Below are 12,561 nucleotides of genomic sequence, written 5' to 3' on the forward strand. Positions count from 1 at the left end.
GAGTCTGAATGGACAGGCCCTCACTCCCTATGCCCCAATCCGTCACTCGTAGCCATGTTTACAGCACTTGTTTTTATCTTTTGTTACATTTATGTACTATAAACCTTGTTTTCATCTCTTTCATATCTACTGTACTTTAAAATAAATAATAAGAGAATCAGAACATTGATTTTTATTCTCCACTTGCCGATTTATGCCAGAAAGTTGAGTCAAGATAAACGCACAGATTAGGTACGTCATGTGCCATATGTAAGAATGGTTTGGCAGCTTTGATGGGAATAAGAACACTTCCTCAGACAGATGTCACAGCACCATAATTCTGGCAATTGGAAGGGGTCACAGAGCACATATTCAGAATTTGGTCTGATGTGTCACATTAGTAGATCAGATTTATACACATGAACCCTCCTATATGGATATATTTCCACAGGCTATGAAAGATTCTTCTTAAAGGGTATGTGTCACCAGGGTTTTCCCACCTAATCTGAGGGCAGTATAATGTGGAGATTCCAGTGATGTGCCACTTACTGGGATGCTTGCTGTAGTTTTGATAAAATCACTGATTTATCAGCAGGATATTATCACTAGAGGACTAGTAAACCCACTTTCAGGCAGTCCAAACATGCCCCACCAACGATTTGTTCTTTTTTTGCCTATGTCTCTGCCCCTACATTATGCTGCTCTTACATGTGGCAACAAAAACCTGGTTACAGACTCCCTTTTTCATCAGGAACAACACTGTTGATTGAAAGAATGAACCATGATCAGCCATAACACAAGAAACACCTGCCCAATATTGTTCCGGATTTCCTTGTGCTGCCAAAACATCTCTGGCCAGACAAGGCATGGACTGAAGAAAACCTCTGATGGTGTCCGGCGCTATATTGCCCAAACATCTGAAGGGGATGTCCAATCCTTGGCAACATCTTATCAATGATCCAAGAAGGGTAAAAAAAAAAAAATCATCCTTACCTCCCGTACGGGGGCTACTCTGCAGATCTCTACACTATGATCCCCACCGGTCTTCTGACATAAACAATGTCACATACCAAAAAGTGGTTTGTGAGGGCTATAGCAGTCATATGACATTATGTCAGGAGACCCTCAGGAAACACAGAGCTAAGAGCAGCATGGTCCAGGTGGTAAGTACAGATTTCTGTTTGTACAGCACCCTTAATAAGGAATTGTCCAGTAGTTTACAACTCCTTTAAGATAGTTACATACTGTACGATAAGTACTAACATTCTGCCTAAAGTTATCGTCCATGACTTCCCCATACACATGAATATTGAGAAAGACAGAGAAACTGGGGCCACACAGCCCTAAATGATCGGCTGTTTGCATTGAATCTCCCAGCCATCATTTCCCCTAACATCATCTGTGGGGAAGTCAGAAGGCCCCCATAAAGTTTAGATGATCAATCAATCACGTCGATTTTGGCAAAAACGTAATTATTTGTCTGATTACTCACACCACTCCTTAATAATTTTTGCAACATAGCAAGACGCATTATAATGTTTAAAGCATCTATTGTAATTAAAGGACTTGTCCACTAGTTGGACAACCTCTTCTCAGTCACTATGTAAAATAATAACACCCATACTCACATCCGGTGCTGGCGCCTTTCCAGCAGCGTAGACACTGGCTCTCCTGGGGCCAATGGTTCCTGCGGCCAATCAGCGGTCACTTCACTGACACCTTCTCTCAAGTCTTCCGGATGTCAATTATGTCCGAATGAAGGGTCAGTGAAGCGGCTGATTGACTACATGTGAATGTAGGTGCTATCATTTCACTTGGTGGAAATGCCAGGCCTTCACTGCGGTGGTTTTCAGTTGCTGTTTGTTTGTGGGCCTTTCAGTCTGAAGTTTAGTCTTTAACAAGTGAAATGCATGCTCAATTGGGTTGAGATCAGGTGACTGACTTGGCCATTCAAGAATATTCCACTTCTTTGCTTTAATAAACTCCTGGGTTGCTTTGGCTTTATGTTTTGGGTCATTGTCCATCTGTAGTATGAAACGACGACCAATCAGTTTGGCTGCATTTGGCTGGATCTGAGCACACAGTATGGCTCTGAATAACTCAGAATTCATTCGGCTGCTTCTGTCCTGTGTCACATCATCAATAAACACTAGTGACCCAGTGCCACTGGCAGCCATGCATGCCCAAGCCATCACACTGCCTCCGCCGTGTTTTACAGATGATGTGGTATGCTTTGGATCATGAGCTGTACCACGCCTTCGCCATACTTTTCTCTTTCCATCATTCTGGTAGAGGTTGATCTTGGTTTCATCTGTCCAAAGAATGTTCTTACAGAACTGTGCTGGCTTTTTTAGATGTTTTTTAGCAAAGTCCAGTCTAGCCTTTTTATTCTTGATGCTTATGAGTGGCTTGCACCTTGCAGTGAACCCTCTGTATTTACTTTCATGCAGTCTTCTCTTTATGGTAGATTTGGATATTGATACGCCTACCTCCTGGAGAGTGTTGTTCACTTGGTTGGCAGTTGTGAAGGGGTTTCTCTTCACCATGGAGATTATTCTGCGATCATCCACCACTGTTGTCTTCCGTGGGTGCCCAGGTCTTTTTGCATTGATGAGTTCACCAGGGCTTGCTTTCTTTCTCAGGATGTACCAAACTGTAGATTTTGCCACTCCTAATGTTGTAGCAATTTCTCAGATGTTTTTTTTCTGTTTTTGCAGCTTAAGGATGGCTTGTTTCACCTGCATGGAGAGCTCCTTTGACCGCTGGTTTCCTTCACAGCAAAACCTTCCAAATGCAAGCGCCACACCTCAAATCAACTCCAGGCCTTTTATCTGCTTAATTGAGAATGACATAACGAAGGGATTGCCCACACCTGTCCATGAAATAGCCTTGGAGTCAATTGTCCAATTACTTTTGGTCCCTTTAAAAACAGGGTGGCTCATGTTAAGGAGCTGAAACTCCTAAACCCTTCATCCAATTTTAATGTGGATACCCTCAAATGAAAGCTGAAAGTCTGAACTTCAACTGCATCTGAATTGTTTTGTTTAAAATTCACTGTGGTAATGTCTAGAACCAAAATTAGAAAAATGTTGTCTCTGTCCAATTATATATTGACCTAAATGTATCTATAAGGTTGTTAGGCTCGGATCATGAGAGCCCTTAGATTCACCTTTAAACTCATGTTAAATTGAAGTCAATAAACAGCTACTGTCATATAAAGTGATTCTGATTAAAATGGTTGTCCATTACTCACACAATCCTGTCTCAAGCACGCAGGCCCCGGGAAACTCAATGCCAAGGCCGTTTTTATTTTGCTTGAGTAGTGGACCTACTTCTTTAATTTCATATAAAGTTTAGTGGTTCTAATAGGATTTTCCTGACAATTTCTTAAGGCCCCGTTACATTTAGCGATGCACCAGCGATCCCGACCACGATACGACCCAGTCAGGATCGCTGGTGCATCGCTAAATGGTCGCTAGTGAGCTGCACACAGGCAGATCTCACAGTGATGTAGCGATGCAGCAGCGGCCGTTACTTACCTTTCAGACGAGGCGATCCTGACGTCCTCCCACCCGCTTCCACGCATCCCTCGTCAGCGCCAGCAGGAAGCCCAGCAGGAAGCGCCCGACGAGAAATGGAGCGGTGATCAGCGACAGACAGCGGGGGAGCCGGTCGGAGGTACTGTAAGTATCACACATAGCGATATCGCTGCTGCGTCACCAAATCGGTGATGCTTTAGCGATATTGCTAGCGATATCGCTATGTGTAAAACCCCCTTTAGTTGCATTTTACAACACAAGCCATGGTCCGTAAACAGCTTACAACACAGCAAAGGCATCGGATGGATAAAAGTTATCGGTCAAGAGAAAGGTACAAAAATTTTCCAAAACATTAGCTATATCAAGGAGCAATGTGAAGACAGTCATCAATGAACGACTTATATTTGGCACAACAGTAACATCACCTAGAACAGAACATCCCTGAAAAATTTATTAAAAGACAAGAAGGAAATTGGTACGGAATGCTTCCTAGGGACTTATCGCAACATTAAATCAGCTGCAGGAATTTCTGACAAGTACTAGTTGTGTACCACATAGGTCAACAATCATCATATGTCTGGCATGTGGGATATGGTTTTTACATGACAAAAACCTGGCATTTTAACAGAGGTGCGTAGCCTTTTTTATATACACTATATTTGGTGTACAGTAGTGATGAGCGAGTATGCTCGTTGCTTGGGTGTACTCCGAGTATTTTGGCGTGCTTGGAGATTTAGTTTCTGTCAATGCAGCTGCATGATTTGCGACTGCTGGACAGCCTGTATACATGTGAGGAATGCCTGCTTGTTAGGGAATTCCCACATGTATTCAGGCTGTCTAGGAGCTGTAAATCATGCAGCTGCATTGACAGAAACTAAATCTCCGAGCACATCCAAATTCTCGGAGGACACCCGAGCATGCTTGGGAAAACCCCGAGTATACTCGCTCATCACTAGTGTACAGCAATATCAGTGTCAAAGTAACATCCCAAAGAATTCTAGGACCCAACATTTCCCAGAATATTGCTCAGAGCATCACGTGTCTCCACACTGCATCCTGATGCCATGCTTTCTCTAGGTAAGCAATGCACAGTCACAAGACTATACCTTGTAGTTTAAGAAAATAGGATTCATTAGCCCAGGCTTTCTTAATGCTCTGTAGTCCACTTCTGATGGCCACTTCTGGTGCTTTTGGAGATGATAAGGGTCAGTATGGGCAGTGACTTTTCAAAGCCTTTTTCACAATAGCTATATGCCTCTAGCTCTTTTGTATCATTGGACCTTTTGGGATAGATCTTACTTCCCAATAGTTAACAGAGAGCCATGGTGTCCATGACATGACACCAGTTGTCCTGCTTTGGCCTAGTGTCCTTCCCATCTTTCCTACTTTCACCACATTACCTATGAGGATGGACTGATCACTTGCTGTGTAACATATCACACACACTAGCACTCTATTAATGGAACACACAGGAGAAGTGACTGAACACCTGCCCGCAGCCATGCTTCTCCTCTGAGGTCACGCCTGATAAATGGCGGCAATTCATCTATTTCTCATGAAAAGTATTATCTTTCTGCCATTACAGACATATTCAAAGCACAGAGTGAGAACGGCTACGTGTGCCGTCACCACTACGTTACGTGCTATAGTGTTACCTATGTATTTGGTACAGGTGCGTCTCCTGAAACTGAAGCTCTCTATTCCTCCTTTTTGTTAAATTGACAATTGTTATTCGGTGTTTCATAGAAAAAAAAGAGGAGGCACAGAGAACTACAGTCCACAGATAAAGTGGCCTGTGTAGACTAGGTCTTGTGTCTGTCTGGAAGGATGTACACAGTCAGAAAAGAAAGTCCATTGGTACTCTGTCATTGCCCATTAGGACTCTGTTTTTCCTTAGGATGCACTCCATAAGCACACTGTGAACAGGGCCTAGTACCTCGTTACCCAGACTGGCAAACGAAGCAAACTGTCCACTTTATGCACTCTGCCAAATTTGTAGGGATTCCCGACTGCAGCACCCCATCTGTAGGTGCTACATACGACGTGCCCCATCTGTAGGTGCTACATACAACGTGCCCCCATCTGTAGGTGCTACATACAACGTGCTCCCATCTGTAGGTGCTACATACAACGTGCTCCCATCTGTAGGTGCTACATACAACGTGCTCCCATCTGTAGGTGCTACATACGACGTGCCCCCATCTGTAGGTGCTACATACGACGTGCCCCCATCTGTAGGTGCTACATACAACGTGCCCCCATCTGTAGGTGCTACATACAACGTGCTCCCATCTGTAGGTGCTACATACAACGTGCTCCCATCTGTAGGTGCTACATACAACGTGCTCCCATCTGTAGGTGCTACATACGACGTGCCCCCATCTGTAGGTGCTACATACAACGTGCCCCCATCTGTAGGTGCTACATACAACGTGCCCCCATCTGTAGGTGCTACATACAACGTGCTCCCATCTGTAGGTGCTACATACAACGTGCTCCCATCTGTAGGTGCTACATACGACGTGCTCCCATCTGTAGGTGCTACATACGTGCTCCCATCTGTAGGTGCTACATACAACGTGCCCCCATCTGTAGGTGCTACATACAACGTGCTCCCATCTGTAGGTGCTACATACGACGTGCTCCCATCTGTAGGTGCTACATACGACGTGCTCCCATCTGTAGGTGCTACATACGACGTGTCCCCATCTGTAGGTGCTACATACGACGTGCCCCTATCTGTAGGGGCTACATACAAAGTGCCCCCATCTGTAGGTGCTACATACAACTTGCTCCCATCTGTAGGTGCTACATACCACGTGCCCCCATCTGTAGGTGCTACATACAACGTGCCCCCATCTGTAGGTGCTACATACAACGTGCCCCCATCTGTAGGTGCTACATACAACGTGCCCCCATCTGTAGGTGCTACATACAACGTGCCCCCATCTGTAGGTGCTACATACAACGTGCCCCCATCTGTAGGTGCTACATACAACGTGCCCCCATCTGTAGGTGCTACATACCATGTGCCCCCATCTGTAGGGGCTACATACAAAGTGCCCCCATCTGTAGGTGCTACATACAACGTGCTCCCATCTGTAGGTGCTACATACCACGTGCCCCCATCTGTAGGTGCTACATACAACGTGCCCCCATCTGTAGGTGCTACATACGACGTGCCCCCATCTGTAGGTGCTACATACCACGTGCCCCCATCTGTAGGTGCTACATACAACGTGCCCCCATCTGTAGGTGCTACATACGACGTGCCCCCATCTGTAGGTGCTACATACCACGTGCTCCCATCTGTAGGTGCTACATACAACGTGCCCCCATCTGTAGGTGCTACATACAACGTGCTCCCATCTGTAGGTGCTACATACAACGTGCCCCCATCTGTAGGTGCTACATACAACGTGCCCCCATCTGTAGGTGCTACATACGACGTGCCCCCATCTGTAGGTGCTACACACAACGTGCCCCCATCTGTAGGTGCTACATACAACGTGCCCCTATCTGTAGGTGCTACACACAACGTGCCCCCATCTGTAGGTGCTACATACAACGTGCCCCTATCTGTAGGTGCTACACACAACGTGCCCCCATCTGTAGGTGCTACATACAACGTGCCCCTATCTGTAGGTGCTACACACAACGTGCCCCCATCTGTAGGTGCTACATACAACGTGCCCCTATCTGTAGGTGCTACACACAACGTGCCCCCATCTGTAGGTGCTACATACAACGTGCCCCTATCTGTAGGTGCTACACACAACGTGCCCCCATCTGTAGGTGCTACATACCACGTGCCCCCATCTGTAGGTGCTACATACAAAGTGCCCCCATCTGTAGGTGCTACATACCACGTGCTCCCATCTGTAGGTGCTACATACAAAGTGCCCCCATCTGTAGGTGCTACATACAACGTGCTCCCATCTGTAGGTGCTACATACCACGTGCCCCCATCTGTAGGTGCTACATACAACGTGCCCCCATCTGTAGGTGCTACATACCACGTGCTCCCATCTGTAGGTGCTACATACAAAGTGCCCCCATCTGTAGGTGCTACATACAACGTGCTCCCATCTGTAGGTGCTACATACCACGTGCCCCCATCTGTAGGTGCTACATACAACGTGCCCCCATCTGTAGGTGCTACATACCACGTGCCCCCATCTGTAGGTGCTACATACAACGTGCCCCCATCTGTAGGTGCTACATACGACGTGCCCCCATCTGTAGGTGCTACACACAACGTGCCCCCATCTGTAGGTGCTACATACGACGTGCCCCCATCTGTAGGTGCTACATACAACGTGCCCCCATCTGTAGGTGCTACATACAACGTGCCCCCATCTGTAGGTGCTACATACAACGTGCTCCCATCTGTAGGTGCTACATACGACGTGCTCCCATCTGTAGGTGCTACATACGACGTGCTCCCATCTGTAGGTGCTACATACGTGCTCCCATCTGTAGGTGCTACATACAACGTGCCCCCATCTGTAGGTGCTACATACAACGTGCTCCCATCTGTAGGTGCTACATACGACGTGCTCCCATCTGTAGGTGCTACATACAACGTGCTCCCATCTGTAGGTGCTACATACGACGTGCTCCCATCTGTAGGTGCTACATACGACGTGTCCCCATCTGTAGGTGCTACATACGACGTGCCCCCATCTGTAGGGGCTACATACAAAGTGCCCCCATCTGTAGGTGCTACATACAACTTGCTCCCATCTGTAGGTGCTACATACCACGTGCCCCCATCTGTAGGTGCTACATACAACGTGCCCCCATCTGTAGGTGCTACATACAACGTGCCCCCATCTGTAGGTGCTACATACAACGTGCCCCCATCTGTAGGTGCTACATACAACGTGCCCCCATCTGTAGGTGCTACATACAACGTGCCCCCATCTGTAGGTGCTACATACCATGTGCCCCCATCTGTAGGGGCTACATACAAAGTGCCCCTATCTGTAGGTGCTACATACAACGTGCTCCCATCTGTAGGTGCTACATACCACGTGCCCCCATCTGTAGGTGCTACATACAACGTGCCCCCATCTGTAGGTGCTACATACGACGTGCCCCCATCTGTAGGTGCTACATACCACGTGCCCCCATCTGTAGGTCCTACATACAACGTGCCCCCATCTGTAGGTGCTACATACGACGTGCCCCCATCTGTAGGTGCTACATACCACGTGCTCCCATCTGTAGGTGCTACATACAACGTGCCCCCATCTGTAGGTGCTACATACAACGTGCTCCCATCTGTAGGTGCTACATACGACGTGCTCCCATCTGTAGGTGCTACATACAACGTGCCCCCATCTGTAGGTGCTACATACGACGTGCCCCCATCTGTAGGTGCTACACACAACGTGCCCCCATCTGTAGGTGCTACATACAACGTGCCCCTATCTGTAGGTGCTACACACAACGTGCCCCCATCTGTAGGTGCTACATACAACGTGCCCCTATCTGTAGGTGCTACACACAACGTGCCCCCATCTGTAGGTGCTACATACAACGTGCCCCTATCTGTAGGTGCTACACACAACGTGCCCCCATCTGTAGGTGCTACATACAACGTGCCCCTATCTGTAGGTGCTACACACAACGTGCCCCCATCTGTAGGTGCTACATACAACGTGCCCCTATCTGTAGGTGCTACACACAACGTGCCCCCATCTGTAGGTGCTACATACCACGTGCCCCCATCTGTAGGTGCTACATACAAAGTGCCCCCATCTGTAGGTGCTACATACCACGTGCTCCCATCTGTAGGTGCTACATACAAAGTGCCCCCATCTGTAGGTGCTACATACAACGTGCTCCCATCTGTAGGTGCTACATACCACGTGCCCCCATCTGTAGGTGCTACATACAACGTGCCCCCATCTGTAGGTGCTACATACGACGTGCCCCCATCTGTAGGTGCTACACACAACGTGCCCCCATCTGTAGGTGCTACATACAACGTGCCCCTATCTGTAGGTGCTACACACAACGTGCCCCCATCTGTAGGTGCTACATACCACGTGCCCCCATCTGTAGGTGCTACATACAACGTGCCCCCATCTGTAGGTGCAACATACAACCTAGCCCCCCCAAGAATGGTGTCATTCTAGTTCCCATGCACTGCTCTTGTGTAATGGTGTACAGCGGCCTGGCATAGACTATTTTACACACAGTAGCAGACCCCTCAGGGCTGGCATAGGCTATCCCACACGCAGTAGCAGACCCCCCAGGGCTGGCATAGGCTATCCCACACACAGTAGCAGACCCCTCAGGGCTGGCATAGGCTATCCCACACACAGTAGCAGACCCCCAGGGCTGGCATAGGCTATCCCACACGCAGTAGCAGACCCCCAGGGCTGGCATAGGCTATCCCACACACTGTAGTAGACCCCCAGGGCTGGCATAGGCTATCCCACACGCAGTAGCAGACCCCCAGGGCTGGCACAGGCTATCCCACACACAGTAGCAGACCCCCAGGGCTGGCATAGGCTATCCCACACACTGTAGTAGACCCCCAGGGCTGGCATAGGCTATCCCACACGCAGTAGCAGACCCCCAGGGCTGGCACAGGCTATCCCACACGCAGTAGCAGACCCCCAGGGCTGGCATAGGCTATCCCACACACTGTAGTAGACCCCCCAGGGCTGGCATAGGCTATCCCACACGCAGTAGCAGACCCCCAGGGCTGGCACAGGCTATCCCACACGCAGTAGCAGACCCCCAGGGCTGGCATAGGCTATCCCACACACTGTAGTAGACCCCCAGGGCTGGCATAGGCTATCCCACACGCAGTAGCAGACCCCCAGGGCTGGCACAGGCTATCCCACACACAGTAGCAGACCCCCAGGGCTGGCATAGGCTATCCCACACACTGTAGTAGACCCCCAGGGCTGGCATAGGCTATCCCACACACTGTAGTAGACCCCCAGGGCTGGCATAGGCTATCCCACACGCAGTAGCAGACCCCCAGGGCTGGCACAGGCTATCCCACACACAGTAGCAGACCCCCAGGGCTGGCATAGGCTATCCCACACACTGTAGTAGACCCCCAGGGCTGGCACAAGCTATCCCACACACAGTAGCAGACCCCCAGGGCTGGCACAGGCTATCCCACACGCAGTAGCAGACCCCCAGGGCTGGCACAGGCTATCCCACACACAGTAGCAGACCCCCAGGGCTGGCACAGGCTATCCCACACGCAGTAGCAGACCCCCAGGGCTGGCACAGGCTATCCCACACACAGTAGCAGACCCCCAGGGCTGGCACAGGCTATCCCACACACAGTAGCAGACCCCCAGGGCTGGCACAAGCTATCCCACACACAGTAGCAGACCCCTGGCACTGCTGCTCCTCACCATGTCTTGCCTGAGAAGCTGTAGCTTGGTTTCCAGTCTCTCCAGGGTGCTGGGCTGAGCAGAGCTGAGCGGGCACGGCGAGTCTGGGGCACCCTTCTGCCAGTCACCGTGCTCCTCCCGCAGGGACCGTGCCAGGCTCTCGGGCACCTTGCGCCCCAGCTTGAGTTCTATATCTCTGAGGTCCGGCGAGGAGGAATCAGCCATGATCGTGGTGGGAGGAAGCAGAGGACTGAGCCAGCCAGATGCCAAGGTGATTAAAGCAGGGCAGAGCAAGAACAAGTCATCGCTTCCTGGGTGACAAGTCAGAGCGTCTTCATTAGGGTGTGCGCTGCGCCTAGGTCAGGAGGAGCACATGCAGCCAGATGACTGCCCCTCTCAGTGGTGCCCTGGCACACTGGCACTCTGCTGCCTCTACCATTCACTTTCCACAGCTGCTGAAACTTTAAACCTCAGAGCCAAGAGGCGCCGCTGTGACCCCGCCCTGGTACCGTATATCTCCTGATAGCAGGGTCTGCTGGCGTCTCCTCTGCGCTGCCAGGCTGCCACAGAGCTGCAGGCGATCCTCGGCCAATGGCGCGCAGTGCAATGGCGGGGTGTCGGAGGTGTGCACGGGAGACAGTGCTGGCTGCTTCCCGGGAGCCTGCTGCTCGGACACAGCAGTGGGGGCTGCTACTGAAGGAGATGCCCCCCACACATGGGCACACAGATGCTGAAGTTGCTTTCTTAGGCTACTTCCACACATCAGGTTTTTGGCGTCAGGCGCGATCCGGCGTCGTGCCGGAACGCCGGATCCGGCAAATGTTTCGTAAAACCTGATGTGCCGGATCCGGTTTTCTGCCGGATCCGTCTTTTTCTTGACAGACAAAACCGGATCCGTCTCATCCGGTTCATCCGTTTTTCTATCCGTTTTTCGACGGATTACGCCGGATCCGGTTTTTAAAATTGACCCTTGTGGCCTTCCGAACGGGATTGGCTACTGGAAAACTATATATAGCATGTTCCTACAGCCCTTCTTTGACAGGTTGTAGAGGAGAAAGTGCAGGTTGGAGAGAAGAGCAAGTTACTGGCGAAGATGGATGTTGTCACTGGAAATATTTTGAAGAATTTGGCGGATTTTATAGCGGAGGCAAATCGTTTGAGGGTGATTGTTCTGGAGAAGGAGAGAGCGAGACAGCAGCACATCAGGCATCGTAGACGACATTTGTGGATCCACCCCATCACAGCCAAGAGAATGACGCGTGGGGTCTATTCTACACTATGCATGGACCTTCGACGAAACCCGGAGAAATTTTTTGGATATGTTCGGATGAAAATGGAGAATTTTGATTACTTGGTGGAGCGCATTGCACACCTCACAAGAAAAGCGGACACCTATTGCCGCTTCTCCGTTTCACCCGCAGAGCGTCTGATGGTGACTTTAAGGTAAGCCACATTTATTGGATGTGAGCGCATCAGAGCACACTTTCACTGCAATCTTGTTGGTGGTAGTTTGTATCTCCAAGTGTTATAGCTGAGTTTTGGTATGTAATGCTGTGATTTAAAACTAATTGATTGTTTTTTAATTCCCCACAGATTTCTTGCAACTGGAGAATCCCTTTCGTCACTGCATTTCCAGTACAGACTCGGGATTTCCACCATATCTGGAATAGTGA

The 12,561-nt window shown here is 49.6% G+C and overlaps 1 protein-coding gene across 1 annotated transcript in view; it reads right to left on the minus strand.

Annotated features, from left to right (window-relative positions):
* Positions 1-11,351, minus strand: part of LURAP1L (leucine rich adaptor protein 1 like) — a 61,929-nt gene extending 50,578 nt beyond the window's left edge. Inside the window, exon 1 of the mRNA XM_073572181.1 lies at positions 10,910-11,351. Coding sequence (XP_073428282.1) covers positions 10,910-11,113 — 204 coding nt within the window. The 5' untranslated portion in view covers positions 11,114-11,351. The remainder of the gene's footprint in view (positions 1-10,909) is intronic.
* Between the last annotated feature and the right edge of the window lie 1,210 nt (positions 11,352-12,561).

Source organism: Dendrobates tinctorius, unplaced genomic scaffold, assembly GCF_039654945.1.
Source record: "Dendrobates tinctorius isolate UK_male_01 unplaced genomic scaffold, ASM3965494v1 ptg000031l, whole genome shotgun sequence".
NCBI classification, from domain to species: Eukaryota; Metazoa; Chordata; class Amphibia; order Anura; family Dendrobatidae; genus Dendrobates; species Dendrobates tinctorius.